General features: G+C 40.0%; 1 protein-coding gene across 8 annotated transcripts in view; it reads right to left on the bottom strand.

Moving 5' to 3' along the window:
* LOC124716946 (repetitive proline-rich cell wall protein 2-like) overlaps nt 1-18,929 on the bottom strand; it is a 129,427-nt gene that overhangs the window by 98,676 nt on the left and 11,822 nt on the right. For all 8 annotated transcript variants that reach the window (XR_007005680.1, XR_007005683.1, XR_007005681.1 and 5 more), the window contains exon 3: nt 3,135-4,975. Coding sequence is in view for 3 of the 8 variants with exons in the window: in XM_047243533.1 (XP_047099489.1) it covers nt 3,135-4,975 (1,841 nt within the window). In the remaining 5 variants the exon portion in view is untranslated. The remainder of the gene's footprint in view (nt 1-3,134; nt 4,976-18,929) is intronic.

Here is an 18,929-nt window from a genome sequence, read left to right as displayed (position 1 = left end):
CATTGTTGATTAATTAATTTAGTATACCATATTGTAAATTTAATGGAATGATAGGGGCAACAGTCCTCATGCCATCAACTGTGTGATATATACTGACCTGCGCAACACAGGTATTGCAGTTAGTATTAATATAATCATTTAATTATGTGATAGTGGTAACACACAAAGTTGGATGCAAAGCACATTGCCAACGGTTGTCACACAATATCTAAATTTATATGCTGATTACCAAGGTCACATAATTAAGACAATTACATGAATACTACCAGGAAAAGTTGGAAATAAGGAAGAAATCTGGATTTGTTGTGGTTCACAGATACAAGATGGAAAGGAGGGGCAGGGAGGGAATTGAAGTAAGGCTATCAATTAAACTGGGAAGTAAATGACGATGGAAGGAGAAATGGAATGGGAGTAGTAGTGAGTGATGGGTTAAAAGAAGTGGAAGGGAAAGCAGAAACAGATGTGAGGAAACAGTGTGATAGTTATTGGGGATTTAAATGCAAAAGTTGAAAGAGAAAGACAAGGACATGAAAGTGTGCTCAGATCATAGAATTGTGGCAGTCAAGCAAAAACAGGACTTCTAGCTTGTATCAAAGCAGTAGCCCCTGAGGTGAAATGGACTCACTGTAGTATCCATCATGAAGCCTTAGTAGCCAAAAGATTGCCTGAACCTTTGCAAAAAATACTTAACAAAGAAGTTCAAATCATCAACTACATTAAAACTTGACATCTGCAATACAGATTATTGTCTTTGTTGTGTAAAGAGATCGGCAGTGAGCGTGAGCAACTTCTTATTCATACGGAAGTAAGATGGCTTTCTTGAGGTAGGATCTAGTCAAGATTTTCTGAACTTAGAGACAAGGTTAGTGTCTTCCTTCTTGACACAAAGTACGCGGATCTTCTCACTAACTTCTCTTGGCTTTGCTCAGTTGCGTACTTAACTGATGTGTTTGAACAATTGAATGTGTTAAACTTGAGTTTACAAGGAAAAAATGTAGACATGTTCAAAGTTGAGGATAAAATTAGTGCTATGGTCAATAAGTGTCAGATCTGGGCATCAAGGATAGAAAATGAGTCACTAACTAACTTTTCTACTTTAAAACAATTCTTGGAGTCATAAGGGGAGAGTTTGCCTGACCAGATCAAGATCAATGTAGCCGAGTATCTATGCAGCCTAGCCACAACTTTTAGAGAGTATTTCCCTGAACCTGACCCTGACGACAGAGGGATTCGAAATCCCTTCAGCTGTGAAGAAATAGACAAAATCCAAGGCCTCACTGAAGAAGAGCAAGATCAACTTGTGGATCTGTCCAGCTGTGGTACGATGATAAACATTTTCATCGGTGATAAAATTACAGACTTCTGGGCATCAGCACGCAAGGACTACAAGAAACTTGGAGATCAGGCAAGGAAAAGGTCCTTCCATTTGCAACCACATATTGGTGTGAGCAAGCATTTTCTTCCATGTGTTTCATGAAAAACAAATATAGGAATCGGCTCGACATGCAGTCGGATTTCAGAGTGAAAGTTTCAAGTTTGGAACCTAATATTTTAGAAATAATGGACAGAGTGAAAGTTTCAAGTTTGGAACCTAATATTTCAGAAATAATGGACTCAAAGGTCAGACTGAACTCATCTCATTAAGAACTGAAAATTAAAACTAACTGTATACTGATGGAGTACTCTGTTGTAACTGTATTTTTTCAAATAAATAATACCTTGAATGAAATTAGTGTTTTCTTATTTTTCACACATTTCTACTCAAAGCAACCTCAAGTGTAGTACACTTGAAACACCAATACACTCAGTTTTAATTTTTTCTGTCATTTTCAGTTCATACTCAATTTTTATTTTTTTAAGGAGTTTGTTATACTAAACACCCAGATCTGAAGCCAAAGATTTTGAGCAATAATCAAAAATTTAACAATAACAATGATGGCTAAATTGAAAAAGTTTAAGCTCAATATTTTTTCAATAATAAATACGTCAATGTTTTTTCTAAGTACCAAAACTAGAAAACATATAAAAGACTCTTAATTTGGCTTTTTTAGGTACTCGATACCGTGATATGACACGGTACCAATCATGCTCGATGATGGGGTCCTCGAGAAAATTTTGTTGGGAACCTCTGGTTTAGAGCACCAGATAGTCATCTGAATGACTGGGGTAGCAAAAGATGTAAGAGACCTATGAGGGATCCAAAATAGACCAGAAGCTTACACAATAAAAATCTATAAATGACCTAGCAGATAATGTCAAAAGTTCGGTTAGAATTTTTGTTGATGATGCTGTCGTATACAGAGAAATAGCAAAGCTAGAAAATTGTAGCAAAATTCGGGAGGGCAGTAGTGATCGACGCTCAGTGTGGTGATCGGCAGTTGGTCCTTTATTGTACAATCGTACAACTGCAGAGCAATCACTGGAAGCAGTCACATCTGTAAAATATCTAGGAGAATGTGTACGGAGTGAGAAGTGGAACTAATCGCAATTAAGCAGATGTGGGACAGAATTGTTGGAAGAACCTCAAAGAAAGTGTAGCCCTCCCACAAAGGTGGCAGCTTTCAGAACCCTAGTTCTGCCAATACTGGAATACTACTCATTAGTTTGAGATCTGTACCAGATAAAACTGACAGATGAAACTGAGAAGATCCAAAGAACAGCAGCACATTTCGTTACGGATTCATTTAGTAAGCACGATAGGATCACAGACACTCACAGCCAGCTCCAATGGCAGACAACGAAGGGAGGCATTCTACATCAAAGTGTGGTTCACTTTTAAAACTCTGGGAGCTTATGTCCCTAGAAAGGTCAACTGTATGTCACTTCTTCCTACATGTATCTCAAAAAAAGACCACAACAATAAAATTAGAGAGATTGGAGCTCACACAGAGGCTTATCCGCAAACCATCCATGACTGGAATACAAAAAGGGGAAAGTAACAGTGGTGCACAAAGTACCCCCTGCCACACATTGTAAGGTGGTTTTGTTGGGTAGAGATGTAGAAGTCGATTTTCTGTTACCAGAAATAGCAAACTCCACTAGTCTAAAAAGAAATAAATAAGAAGCAACAAAGCAACAACTGTGATAAGAGCTATTGTATCTAACAACACTCTCCTCATGAAGAATTCACTTACCAGCCTCTGTGACTGTGCTCGTCACTTTCGGCGTAGCTACAGATGCCACAGGGCCCTGTGTCATGGACGGATGTTGACTCTGCTGCACCAGCAGCTGCGTCCGCAGCAGAGACGGCCGCGCCTTAAATATCTGCTGCAGAGCCGGCCGCGCATCAGGCGTTCGCAAGAGAGGTGAATGAACCTCAGGTGTTTGCAGCAGACGTGACCTCGCATCAGGCGTCTGCAGCAGAGGCGGCCGCGCATCAGGCGTCTCCAGCAGATGCGGCCGCGCATCAGGCGTCTCCAGCAGATGCGGCCGCGCATCAGGCGCCTGCAGCAGATGCGGCCGCGCATCAGGCGCCTGCAGCAGATGCGGCCGCGCATCAGGCGCCTGCAGCAGATGCGGCCGCGCATCAGGCGCCTCCAGCAGATGCGGCCGCGCATCCGGCGCCTCCAGCAGATGCGGCCGCGCATCCGGCGCCTCCAGCAGATGCGGCCGCGCATCCGGCGCCTCCAGCAGATGCGGCCGCGCATCCGGCGCCTCCAGCAGAGGCGGCCGCGCATCCGGCGCCTCCAGCAGAGGCGGCCGCGCATCCGGCGCCTCCAGCAGAGGCGGCCGCGCATCCGGCGTCTCCAGCAGAGGCGGCCGCGCATCCGGCGTCTCCAGCAGAGGCGGCCGCGCATCCGGCGTCTCCAGCAGAGGCGGCCGCGCATCCGGCGTCTCCAGCAGAGGCGGCCGCGCATCCGGCGTCTCCAGCAGAGGCGGCCGCGCATCCGGCGTCTCCAGCAGAGGCGGCCGCGCATCCGGCGTCTCCAGCAGAGGCGGCCGCGCATCCGGCGTCTCCAGCAGAGGCGGCCGCGCATCCGGCGCCTGCAGCAGAGGCGGCCGCAAATCAGGCTTCTGCAGCAGAGGCAGCCGTGCCTCAGGTGGCTGCAGCAGAGGTTCCCGCACCTCAGGCGTCTCCAGCAGAGGCGGCCACGCATCAGGCGCCTGCAGCAGAGGCTCCCGCACATCAGGTGTCTGCAGCAGAGGCTCCCGCACCTCAGGTGTCTGCAGCAGAGGCTGCCGCACCTCAGGTGTCTGCAGCAGAGGCTGCCGCACCTCAGGTGTCTGCAGCAGAGGCTGCCGCACCTCAGGTGTCTGCAGCAGAGGCTGCCGCACCTCAGGTGTCTGCAGCAGAGGCTGCCGCACCTCAGGTGTCTGCAGCAGAGGCTGCCGCACCTCAGGTGTCTGCAGCAGAGGCTCCCGCACCTCAGGTGCCTGCAGCAGAGGCTCCCGCACATCAGGTGCCTGCAGCAGAGGCTCCCGCACATCAGGTGTCTGCAGCAGAGGCTCCCGCACATCAGGCGTCTGCAGCAGAGGTTCCCGCACATCAGGCGTTTGGAGAAGAGGCGGACGCACTTCAGGTGTTTGCAGCAGAGGTGACCGCACCTGAAGTGTTTGCAGCAGAGGTGCCTGTGCCTCAGGCGTCTGCAGCAGAGGCAGCCGCACATCAGGTGTTTGCAACACAAGGGGCTGCACCTCAAGCGTATGCAGCAGAGGCCGCCGTGCATCAGGTGTTTGCAACAGAGGCGGCCGCATCTCAGGCATCTGCAGCAGAGGCCGCCGCGGCTTAGGTTTCTGCAGTAGAGGCGCCTCGGCCTCAGACGTCTGCAGCGGAATCGTCCGCGCCTCAGGTGTACGCAGCAGCAGACGTGGATGCACCTCAGAAGTATGCAGCAGCAGACGCGGACGCACCTCACGCATCTGTGGCTGCTGCTGCTGCACCACACGTCGTTTTGCTGGGGCCGGAGAACCGTATTGTACCTGCCCTCTGTCTATAATCGGCTCAGGGATGAGGTGGACGTGGGTCAGCAGCCGGCTAAAAACAACAAACGAGACATTAAATCAACAAACAAGGCTTAAAATACCAGAAAAACAGAATGTACAATCAATTTACTATAGGAGTATATTCGGGGCACTGAGTGGCCAGTTGAGATGCCAGAGAGATTCTAAACATTACAGTTCTTCAATAATATTCAATTTATTCTGTCACGTACATGATATGATCAAACAGAAAAGAGAAATTTTTCCTTAAAGAACCTTATTTGTTCATCAACATCGACTATGTTCCATCGTAACTAATCCATCTCTGATATAATGTACTTGTGCCAGCACTTTTTCCAATCTAGAAACAATTTCTGGAACTCACTTTCTGTTATGGTGTTCAGCTCCTACAATGATTCTGTTTTTACCTCATCAACAGTTGCACAATGACGTCCTTTCACAGTTCTCCTCACCCACCGGGAAAAGAAAGAAGTCCCAGGGGACCATGTTACGTGATTACAGTGGCTGAGGCAATGTTACGGTTTTATTTTTTGCCATAAAATGAGGAACAAGCATCGAGGTGTGAGCGGGAAGATTATCGAGAAGCAACATCCACAAGTGGTGTTGCCACAATTCTGGTTGTTTTCTTCAGATTGTTACACACAAATGGCACATAACTTCCAGGTAGTAATTCTTATCGATCATACTACTGTAAGGCAGGAATTCATGATGCACTAACCCATTGTAATCAATGAAAACAGTGAGAACAACCTTCATAATTGATCGAATTTTTTTAGGCCTTGGCTCTTCAGGCAGTTTCCACTGGACGATTGGATCTCAGTTTCAGCATGTATACCCACATTTCGTCACCTGTTATAACATTCTTTAGAAGTTCTGAATCATTGGCAACTTCATTCGGCAATTCGTGAGAGATGTTTATGCGACGTCATTTCTGGTCGAAATCCAACAATTTCGGAACAAACTTTGCCACTACAAGTTTCATGCCCAAAACAGCTAAAAAAATTGCTTGGCACGAGCTAAAGGATACGCTGACATCATCAGCAACCTCTCCAATGATGATTCGGCAATTTTCTAGAACCATTTTCTTTACTTCTACCACCACGTCATCAGCAATTGACGTGCTAGGGTGTCCAGGGCGGTCATCATTTCCGACATCTTCTCGACACTCTTTGAAATGTTTACACCACTCTTAAAATATCGTCTTACTTGTAGTACATTTGCGAAAAGCCACAGTCAACATTTCTAATGTGCTGCTGCACTTTTCTTCCATTTTTGAAGCAGAGTTTAGTGAAATTTCTTTTATCTATCTTTTTCAAAAGAAAAAATTCACAAAGCCCTTGCAAACACGTATAACCTTATCAACTCTAAACAGTAAACTAAATATTCAAAATAACTGAAAGTGCAAACATGTGTTGGGAACATGTGTACCAACAGAAAAATAATAATAATAATAATAATAATAAATTGAAAATCCAATATATGAAGCCCATAAAATTAAGAAAGTTGCATTACTTTTTGATCACAACTCGTATGTGTCACATCCCTATCACAGGGGTATTTCCGCACAGGTTGAAATACGTATCAGTGAGAACCATTTACAAGAAAGATAATACGACAGATTATTAACAACTACCACGCACTCTTCTTACCTCCTCCTTGAAGGTAGTCAGTACGTGTGAACTGTAACACACTCCTCTCTAAACAATAAACTCAATCAGCCTCAATTTCAATTTCAAAAGGGTGTCTCCAAAGAACATGCTATTTTGCATTTCAGAAATAAGATTCTACAAAATTTAAATGACAAAATATTGTCAACTGGTATTTTCTGTGACTCATTAAAAGCATTCAAATGTGCATTTCACAATATTCTCCTAGAGATCTTACTGGTAACTTGTTTTCATTGTCTCTAACTAAAATGATGCAGTGGGTTGCATTGAGGAGCTCAGAGAGTGTATAGAATGAAACCCAATCTTCAGAATGGGGAATAATCATTGCAAGTGTAGCACAGTGATTGACACTCAGTCTGCTCTTATCCTGGTAATGTATAAAGGACCTTCTCTCTCTTATTCATGGCGCTGGAATAGCTCCTTTTGCTGACAATGGAAATCAGTATAATAAATAAGCCTAAATGATTAACTTTGACAAGGAAAGAAATGCTAGCAAAGTCCACCGAACATAGCCACACAGGACTGAGGAACATTTGATAGTTTGTATGCCTTGTTGCATGGTTTGGTTACAAAAATAAACGAGAGGACACAAAAGAAGGAATTGGTGCAGAGTCAATATACCTTTCCATTCTTAACAGTACACTTAAACTTAAAGATATCTCAGTTACTACTGAGGATGAAAATATAATAGGTGTGTTTCCTGAGACACTTCAAACATATTTTCTCTCTTTCAAAAAATATTTACAGTACTGTTTCTGTCATGTTGACAGAATAGATACACGCAGAGGGTGTTCACTGGAGTGTTTCATGAGATGAGACCTGAGACATCTGACACTGACCAAAATAGTATTCTGGTGCTCTTTACGAATCAAGTGTTGGGGTAAGTTTATGTGACTGACAGCACTGCCTCATATTAAATTGTAGTCATATTAAATTGTAGTACACAGTCACATGATATGGAAGGAAGAGTCAATATTTTGAGCAGTGAGTGGGTCAGATGTATGCTGCACTGACCATACACCAGAGATGCTCCATCACTGTTGTAAAGTCCAGTTATTCTTTGTGTATCATTATAGCCCACAATACACATTGCTGAACTGAATATCATAGCAGGCTAATAGAGGAGAACTCCATTTATTAGGAACATAAAGTTAGGAATTAGTAAAGAATGCAATACAGCACCAGCAATACAATGACATCATAAATCTAATGGAAATAAAAGAAACAACCAAAAATGTATAATGTCACTAACAACACAGTCATCATCACAGCAAAAACCAACAATTCAGCACAACCTTAACAAGAATAAAAGTTTACATGCAAAGAAAAAATAGTGAAATTTAGAAAACTGAAAAACGTAACTTAAGATACATAAACTAAGACAAAAACAAGCAAATGAAAAAAAAACAAAAAACTAGCATAATTGACCATGTAATTTCAACAATGTAGGAAAAGACAGATTGCTACTTACCATAAAGAAGACATGTCAAGTTGCAGACAAATAAGACACTTACATATAGCTTTCAACCACAGCCTTCGTCAGTGAAACACACACACACACACACACACACACACACACACACACACACACACACAAAAGCAAGCAAGTAAGCAAGCAAGCACACACCTCTCACACACACAACCACCAGCTCCCAAGACGGTGGTGTGTGTGTGTGTGTGTGTGTGTGTGTGTGTGTGTGTGTGTGTGTGTTTTTCACTGATGAAGGCTGTGGCTGAAAGCTATATGTGTATTTTAATTGTGACTGTCTGCAACTTGACATGTCTTCTTTAAGGTAAGTAGCAATCTGTCTTTTCGTGCATTGTTGATATTGCTACCTGAAGTTTCAATTGTTTGACAATGTAATTTCATATGGATAACACTAGACTTACTGAGATGTGAAATATTTTTAGACCCAAAGTGAAAATTTAGGGAGTTGCTATTTTTCTTCACTCCAAAATGGTATAGCTTTACGGCATTATATACTTCTTGCCTTCTAAAATGTTTATAAAGTCTTTGTACTTCATTGCTTTGATGAATTTATTACTTTTGCTATGAAACAGCATTACTAACACAGCTTGACCAATTCAATTGTTTGTCAAGTGTTCTTTGATGCATTATAAATAGTTTCTTACATGTATTTCTTTCACTAAAAATGTAATCTATGTGTTACAGAAGTCAAGCAAGTTTAAACAACTCAAAAGCATTTATCAGTATTTCATATATATGTATTAACATTCAGGGGCTATTCTATTGCACATATAAATTTTTGAGATTGTTGACTGAAAAGTGACCTTTCCCCTGCAAAACTTGATTCTGCAAATGTCTTATAACGAGAAATATGCTGTTCAGAGAGAGAGAGAGAGAGAGAGAGAGAGAGAGAGAGAGAGACAGCAAAAGGGTGCAAATACCCAAATAGTGTGAAAGTCAGATATTAAATAATGAGGAAGACTATCATTTTGTTCCACAAGGAAAATGTGGACAAAAGATTAAATTGAGTTGAAAAATTGAATGAAGACCCATCCAAACTCTCAAAGACATAAGGGAGGCACCATCAACATTTCAGGACCAGCATGTAAAAGTATAAAGTACCCATCTGTGCCTCCAATGTTCACAGAAAACTCACTACACCCCTGCCACCTGTAAATAACCCTTTCAGCAATTTTTATACAGAGATTCAGCAAATCGTACACTTTTGTAATTAGGTTTAATAATACTGCTTAACCAAACCAGATTGATATAATATACTGTGAACAACAAATTAAATGTATTATTGCAGTATATAAATTACAAGTTGTATAAACTTGTCTAAAACAGTTGAAAGTAAAACAAAATATACATTTAATCATTTCTGAGAGCAACTGCACATTGGTTTTAGTATGATGCATAATAACAAGTGGAGTTGGGAAAATACACCTTTCATGGAATCGTGTTTTTATTATAATTTTACTTTGCAATTCCTTGCTTTGGGTGAAGCAAACTTTTCAATTATGTCATCAAAGCCAAATTTAGCAGTCGTTTCACATTCTATTGATAGTAAGTAGTTTTTGTCATTTTTGATTTGCTGAAACCGCAATCACAAGATATTCCGGTCACTAATATTGTCATAAATATCATCAAAGCTCTATTTTGCGAAACCAGTCCTTCCAACCAACAAAGGTTGATCGTAACTTCTAGTAAGTGTTTTTATTAGTGGTTTAGTAGTCAGTATGTAGCTGCATATTGTGCGGGAAATTTTCTGTTTTCTTGTGCACCTGATGTGAGTGAGGCTGACTTCCCTTTGTGACACTTGCTGTTTAGGAAATTATTCCCTGTTGCTGGCGTTCTGCCTAGGAGACTCACGGTGGACCTGAGAGACTTGGAGCTCGTAACAATTCCACTAATGTCACGGGAGACAAGGAAATCCAGTTTGGCTAAGAGACAGCGAGCTGATAAGATAGATGAAACTCTATCAAGAGCAATTATAATATCTGATTCCGAGATGCACATAATATGGAATGAAAAATTATAACAGAGGTACACTATATGCGTGTACAAGAAGAAGACGTGTTGAGTTCATTGAGCAGTATTTGGAAATTTGAGCCTACTTTTCAGCTGTTACGAGCAGAGTAGCTTCAAGAACGCAGTCTGACGCCTGAGGATCTGTTCATAGCCAGCCAAGCGGCAGTTACAAAGCAAACTATGGCAACTGCAAGACATTACTTAATTGCCAACCTCCTTACAACATCGTAATGTAACATCACCTATCGCATATTCCATTCCAACACACGAGCACACATGCACACAACTGTATCCGTATATGTGCCATCACAACATAAGGATAGAAAAGTGTGTGTGTGTGTGTGTGTGTGTGTGTGTGTGTGTGTGTGTGTGTGTGTGTGGACTCTGGCACATCAAGGATTTATTTTGAAAGCTATCAAGTTTTCTTTCTCTTGTGGTGCCTGTCAATGACTAAATTATTGACCCTTAACATGTGTCTTATGGAGATGTTTACACAATTATAGCACTGTGATGCCGTATTGAAAATTTTTGTCCAGTTTCAATAGAAAGCATGTGAAAGAGAACTGAATTGTTAATAAAGGTGAATGGCATGCACACAAAATATTGATGAATTTAACTGTTAAGTAAGTGTATGTAATACAAAAATGTTCTCTTTTCAAAAATTCTGCTTGAGCATAATAATTTTCATGTTTCTGCATGTATGGTCAATAAGTATCAGGATCCAAGACAATACGAGTCATCAACAGTTCGCCATCTCCACTAGACGTAGTAAAAAATGTGTAAGAAGTGATAAATGGGACATGAACCCGTCACTGCCATGGCATATGTGTTTGTTTATTGCATGGGTTTTTGACACACTGGAAAAAAAATACAGTGTGTGTAGAACATATTATTTACAATATAAAATCTTATAAACAAACATCTAGGGCATTTACGTAATCTATTGACTTTGGAGTCACCACTAGGAAATCTTCTAGTCCACCATCCTCCACTCTTGCGGTGTATTATTCTGTAATGTGCCTGATGGTCTTTGGTTCTCTGCAATCACAAAGCGGGGATGGCTGCTTACCCCATTTGCATAAAAACTGTACACATCTGCCGTGTTGGGTACTAATTCTGTTTAGCATTGCCCACGTTTTGTGTGGCAAGTCAAATACCTGTAATTTTTGGGTGATACACAGCATATTATTATTTTGTTGTCCAGTCCATTCTTCATTCAGTCTACCCATTAGTAATGTTGAACTCATCTTCCACAGCAACCCTTGCCATTATTGTCAGTGGTCATCTACAGCAGTGTCTGTTACAGTTTGCATCATCCACACCTTGATGGATTGATAGATTTTTTTATTATCCATTACCTCTTTGTACTTATTTGTTAGAGCATTCAAGTGACGTAACTGAGTTGGTGGAATGTGGCTTAGTGCTGGCAGCCAATCTGTAGGTGTTTATTTAAAAATGCCAGCAGTCATTCTCACGGTATTATTTAGCTGAACATCTATCTTTTGTGCATATGTGCTGCTTAGCCAAACTGGGGCACAATATGGGCACTTGAGAAGCCAAGTCCCACAGCAAAAGAATGAAGTGCAGATGCTGATGCTCCCCTTGTTGTACCACATAGCTTTTGAGTAACACTGTTTGTTGTTTTCAGTTTTTCAGCTGTTTTTATTAGATTCTCTCCGAAAGACAGACTTCTATCAAGAGTTACCCCCAGGTACTTTGGTATTTTATTACGAGTGAATGTAATGTTTTCAAATTGTATGTCAAGGTTTTGTTCTGGCAAGTTTCTTATTTATGCATAAACAGGAAGCCTCTATTTTGGTGGCATTTGGTTGCTGTCTCCCTTCGCAAAGATATTTTACCACTGCATCTAGGTCCTCCCTTAGGATTTCTTCTGACTGTTCAATTAAAGTTGAATGCACCCAGTCATCAGGTTAACCAAACTTCCTCAGTTTTGTTTTGGCAAGTCTGCAACGTACAAGTTGAAGAGAAGTCGAGCAATGACTGATCCCTGTGGTAGAATGTTTTTTTTTTTTAATTTTCTTGACAAGCTGGCATTGACTCTCATGAGTATTTGGAACAGTTGATCATTTAACACACTGTTGATTAGGCAAGTGGTTGGTCTGCAAGGAGTTATGTGAAGAATCTCACATATCACGCCTTCTCGCCACACTGCGTCAGACGCTGCTGATAAGCCAATGAATGCAGCTGCAGTTTTAAGCTTTCTTTGACATCCTGCCTCCATGTAGGTCATGAATGACAGAACTTGATATGTGCAGCTTCATTTTGGCTGGAAGCCTGCTTGTTTGACCTAGATTGCTTCAAGTAATCTTGTATTAATTCTATTATGGATAATTTGTTCCAGTAGCTTGTAGATCACAGATAGCAGAGTCTGTAGCTCAGGGCTATCAACTGGTTTCCCAGATTTTAATAAAGAGATTATCCTAGACCATTTTAATTATTGTGATATATTGCCGGTTTGAATATCTGCGAAGAAATGAGCCAGCCATACTACTGTGTATTTGCCGCAGTCACAGCAAGGAACCAGGGTGGCACTTGGAAAAGGTGAGAAAGATGACAAAATAGCATTTTTGATAATCTCCTACCAAAATGGCCAATTAAGACTATAATAAATCTCTTATTATGATCCTGGATGTGGTGTTGCCATCTTTCCCTTCACACAGATTTATTAACCTTTAACCATCGGTAATTTGATATTGATGATTCAATACTTGTAATAGTAGTTCACAAACCAAATCTACATTATGTTTTTACAACTAATGATTTTCTGCACTTCAATGCTGGAAAAAGATCAACAAATTATTTTTGGATTACTGTTTCTCAGGAATCAGAGAAAGAAATGATGTAATCATATTAGATTTTGTTTTTCCTGATTTTTCTGATTGGTTTCTACCTTCCTTTCATTTGCCCTTTCTTCTATTTTCACAAACTGTACACCCTCAAGTACATGCTGGGCCAATTTTGTCACCTTTAAATCATTTTCAGTGTTTTCTTTAGTATAGCTGAAACTTCCAAGAGCTCGTATCCAGCCTCTTTAGACAGTTCAAGTTATTTTTTCATTCTTTCAGAGCAGCTGCCTCACAGTCAATTGATTTTTCATGTTATTCACCTTTTTAATCTACACTTCTAGATTTTCCTTTCACATTCTTCCTAATAAGCAGTATAATAATTTGCATGTGCTTGATATACATACTTAATGAGCTGTCAGCCAATGGTCACAGAAAGAAAAATGGGGGAATTGTCCCAAAAATGCCTCACTGTCAAAATACTGCTTGCAAATCTTCTGATCATCACTGCCTTGTCTTATCTTAATGTGTGCTTCAAAATGGAATATCTTCTCTCTATGCCCACATCTCCATCGGACAGTGGAAGAGAGAACCCTTAACAAATTTGGAAGTTTGGTTACTTCCACTCTATGTATGATGAGTCTTTCTGAGACCTGCTGCTGCTAGTAATTGTCAATATCTATGTTGTCTAAAGACGGACCATCTTTTTCAAACTGTAGAACCTTCCATTCATCTAATAAGTAATCTTGCTGGACATCAAATGGCATTCTTTTTGCAATCTTTAACATATCACTGCAGCTTCTTCTCTTTATTCTTACTTTGGGGTCTAAAAACCTAAAATGTTTCATTGGTGCACTTGATAAATATGTTTTTCAATCACTTCTGCAAGCTGCAATTTAATGTTTTTGGGCATCTTTTAGAAACAACAACTTGTCCTGCTCTTCCAGTCTACTATGCTCTTCAGTCACTTGCCCACAAACAACTAGTTGTTCAAGAGCTAGCAGATTATTCACTCTAAAGAAATCATTACGAAGACCTTCAGAAATAGTCCCAATTTTTCTCAAAGCTGAAACCTTCAAAACACAAGCCAAAAAGATTTGAAGTACATTTTCTGTTTATGGATGAAGCTTGTGAATCATAAGCATTTGGCTTCGAAAATGTCGTATGAAGTTACTGCAAATCAAGTTCTGCTGTCATTGATGTTTTTTTTTTAAAAAGCGTTCACAATAGCATTTTACTAGCAAAATTGTTTTTTTTTTTTTTGAGTTACATGCTTAAGAATGTAATATTGAATACCATCCAAATGTTCCAAAATCCTACTGGCTGAAGGTCCTAAAGTAAGCCACCTAGTAGCTGCATGCCTCAAAAACTTGTGATGCGGAAAATTGAACTACCACATTTGTTCAGGTTCTTCCCACGGAATAGGCCAACTGCCAAAATAATATTAAATATTGACTAGAAATTTTGATGCTTCTTCAACTAACCACTCCAAAGCCTTTAGACACGTAAGGTGTGCTTGCTTGTGTGAATATGTGTGTGTTTTCTATCTGAAGAAGGCTTTGGCTAAAAGCTCAATGTGTAACAGTCTTTTTCTTGTGCCTGTGTGCAACTCAATGTGTCACCTTTATGGTGAGAGGCAAATTATCCTTTTCATAATACTGTTGATGAGAATAATGAGAAACAAAGATATTATTTTATTCTATAAATTACGTTCAGAAGATCTAAATTTATCAGACACAAATAAAAATTTTGCATCTTCATAACATATTCAAATGTTCAGAAGATCATAAAAAGTTCCAAAAACGATAAGGATGAATGATTACATGGTCCATTACTCTAAAAACACAGAGAATTCAGATCTGTCATCATCAGAAGGAAGATATAAAGAACAGTACAGATGGTTTCAGGCAATTGAAGAATAACTCCAATCGTTTGCTCAAAATCAGTCAATTTTACCTTCAGATATAAACCCAATAGACACCCAATGTATTTTCATAATTCAAAACAATCTCCAACGAGCCATTTTTAGATTCAAAGCATGAATAGTAGTTAAAGGATGTGTGATAATAAAGGGTTGAAACTATCACGAGAAATATATCCCAGTGATCCACAATAATTCATTAAGGTTTACCTGTTTGGTTTGGCTACAGTCTAGATCAGAGACAGTGGCAGTCATGGTGGTGCTTATCTACTGCTCTGACGTTAGTAACAAGTTGGTTCGCATAGCAAAAGGGATGATTCTTTGACATAACCAATGCGGGGCGGGAAGACAGGCAATGAATTTCTAGCACCAAAATTGAAATCATTGTTTTGTTTGCTGATTTTGATGTATTAGTGGGTTACAAGAGAAATATTTTGTGATTATAGGAGGGAGTACAATGAAGTGAGCTGATTAAAGTGGTTTACTTCTGCACAGCGACATTGTCCATTCATGCATGTCTCTTGGATTAGCTCCAGTTTGCATGAAAATGCTGTGAGATGTCAAGGCCATTTGGATGCACTTTTAATAACTTTACTTATGTCTTGACCATACTTTTAATTTTCCAATGACCTTACATATTTCAAATTTCTGTCATTTTCAAAGGCCAACACAAAACCGATGATAAGAGATAGTACAATGACTAGAATATGGCTTCCTAGCTTACTAGTGTTATGTCAGTCATATCTCAATCACGAGACAAGTGCGAACTGCTACCAAAGTAAAATTAAAGCCAAGTGGACTAAACCGCTAGGCTGCGCTAGGTACGTGGTACACGCACAGTTTGTTTTTGTTTACAACCACAATATTCACTGTTACAGCATATAAAACAATTTCATCAGTAAATTTGGAAATCACTTTACAATGTTTTACAAAAAGGTATTATTTTACAAAACAATGTGTAAAAATTTCTTTTTTTTTTCTTTTTTTAAAAAACACCTTACAGCACAACATAAATTACTGTCATCAGTAAAAGTTCATAAATATTTAATATAAGCTGAAATTAGAGAGATTATTAGTAGGTTGGAAGGCGATTGGTTAAGGTTGGCACACAGAATATAACATACTTAAGATCTTCTGTGGTTTTATGATCATAAAACTGTTTTCTGTGAATAACAAACATTGTAGAATGCCATGACATCATTTAGAGGAAATTTATGTCAGAACGCCAGTTATTGATTTTAACATTAGAACTGTTAAGGATAAATGTATCATGAGACTTAAGAAAGCAGTTATGGATTAAAACACAGTAGCAGTAATGGAAACATTATGCTAAATGAAACACTATTAAACTTCAACTTTACAAGAAGTACACCTAGGGTGCCACCATTCTGGAAACACTGGGCTGGAGAACTTCTCGATCATACAGAACGATGAACATGCTCATAGTTTACTACAAGTATCATAAGTAATACAACAAAGTTGTACCTATAACTTCCAAACATATCAAAAATTAAGTTTTAATACTGTGTTAACACAAAAATAAAACGTCCAACTCAACAGAAGTAACTAAGCCATTTTCTACTTTTCTAACAGCAGTTTCAAACAGGGACAAAATACGCAACAGAAAATGTAGATAGTATTCATGAAGTGAATGTTCAGTTTCTTAAGCATCGTGCTCCCCATTTGATGATGCAAACTGCCAAATTCATCTTGAACAATCTTCCTTGTTGTTGTTGTTGTTGTTGTGGTCTTCAGTCCTGAGACTGGTTTGATGCAGCTCTCCATGCTACTCTATCCTGTGCAAGCTTTTTCATCTCCCAGTACCTACTGCAACCTACATCCTTCTGAATCTGCTTAGTGTATTCATCTCTTGGTCTCCCTCTACAATTTTTACCCTCCACGCTGCCCTCCAATACTAAATTGGTGATCCCTTGATGCCTCAGAACATGTCCTACCAACCGATCCCTTCTTCTGGTCAAGTTGTGCCACAAACTTCTCTTCTCCCCAATCCTATTCAATACTTCCTCATTAGTTATGTGATCTACCCATCTAATCTTCAGCATTCTTCTGTAGCACCACATTTCGAAAGCTTCTATTCTCTTCTTGTCCAAACTATTTATCGTCTTCCTTGCCCTTTGAAATAAAATATGATTTGATGGCAGGCCAGCAGTAGACAATTTTGGCAACTGCAGGACATAGCGAGAGCCATCTTGTATGGATGTCTCGTAATATTTCCTTAAACTCTAGCTCCACAAGCTCTGAAAATTCTCTCAGTGACTGAATATTTGATGCAGAGGTACCAAATTCACTGACGATTTTGAGAACTAATGTCTCTACATCATAATGAAATGTTTCGAGACCAAGTTTTACAGTAGTACTTATGGCATAACTGTTGCAGTTAGCTCTCAAAACAGATGGATTTTTACAGTATATTAATAATTTTTACTTATGGACCGTCTGACAGCAACTGAATAAAGCACAACTTTAGTGCCATGCCTGACAGTCAGCAACAGAAACCAAAACATTGCATCGAAACAAGTGTTCAGTTCATAGTGCTGTGAAATGTGGGGAAAAAACCGCAAATCGGCATTTATAAGAAGAAGAACAACGCCAAAAATGCAACAGGAGCGTAATATGTAGGAAATCGCCCACGCAATCTACCACTGATGACGCCTTGCAGAAAATAAAGGTGAAACATGCATGGCACTAAAATTGTGTTTTATACAGTTGCTGTCAGACGGTCCCTAAGTAAAAATTATAAATATACCAAAATATTACACGCAACTGAGGAAGACAGGGCTACAAAAGTTGTAGATAGATTTTTATTTTTCAGTAAGACAAAAACCAAATGTTTTTGCTACAGTTCACTGGAGTACTATCAGCACTGAATGCACATACTTGATCCAGATGAGTTTCTCGTGAGTCTTCATAGAAATCTAGATATCTCCGACATATCCCTTGGTAAACAGCAAAATACTGAACTGTGTAAGGAAAAGTTTTCCTCAATTTGAAGCATCTGAGGGCACAGAGAAAGAAAAGGCTTTATAATGCTTGCCTATGGCACCACCTTGAATATATGGCCCCAGAACATTTTCCGAGACAGCCATTGCCTTATTTCCACCGCACCAAATTTTGAATACAATATTACTTTAAGTGTCAGGAAGTCGTTTCTGAAAGTATTTGTATGGAGTGTAGCCATGTATGGAAGTGAAACATGGACGATAACCAGTTTGGACAAGAAGAGAATAGAAGCTTTCGAAATGTGGTGCTACAGAAGAATGCTGAAGATAAGGTGGGTAGATCACGTAACTAATGAGGATGTATTGAATAGGATTGGGGAGAAGAGAAGTTTGTGGCACAACTTGACTAGAAGAAGGGATCTGTTGGTAGGACATGTTTTGAGGCATCAAGGGATCACAAATTTAGCATTGGAGGGCAGCGTGGAGGGTAAAAATCGCAGAGGGAGACCAAGGGATCAATACACTAAGCAGATTCAGAAGGATGTAGGTTGCAGTAGGTACTGGGAGATGAAGAAGCTTGCACAGGATAGAGTAGCATGGAGATCTGCATCAAACCAGTCTCAGGACTGAAGACCACAACAACAACATATTACTTTCTGGAAACAAGAAATGATCCAGTTTCGTTTGATAATCCAATGACTTGTAAGGACAAAACATCTTTTTTGAATGCAGATCCTTTCTAATTCTAAAATTCTCAAATTGGATGTGAAACACACAGGCAACTTAACTGGCCAATTATCCCTAATAAATACCAATGGGGTAGGTGCTTGTTGATAAAAAAAACTAACATAACATATGAATAGGGCAACGTTGTTATTAATTTTATGAACAAAGCAGTTAGATCATGTTTCTATCTAACTTTTCTTGTCAGTTATGGCCAAACTAAGCCATTTCAGATCAAAAGCTGCAGTCCAGCAAGGACTGTTGCTATCATTGCTATTAGCTGGTGACTGGCGAACAGTGTACGGATCACGTATCTCTCGCTGGAAAGCGAATATGGGAACTGGTAGTGGAGCTACCCACTTATGCTTTATCAAGAGGGTTGGGTTGTTTGGGGAAGGAGACCAGACAGCGAGG

Source organism: Schistocerca piceifrons, chromosome 9, assembly GCF_021461385.2.
Source record: "Schistocerca piceifrons isolate TAMUIC-IGC-003096 chromosome 9, iqSchPice1.1, whole genome shotgun sequence".
Classification (NCBI taxonomy): domain Eukaryota; kingdom Metazoa; phylum Arthropoda; class Insecta; order Orthoptera; family Acrididae; genus Schistocerca; species Schistocerca piceifrons.
The sequence above is the reverse complement of the archived record's forward strand: the minus strand, read 5'-3'. Positions and strand labels throughout refer to the sequence as shown.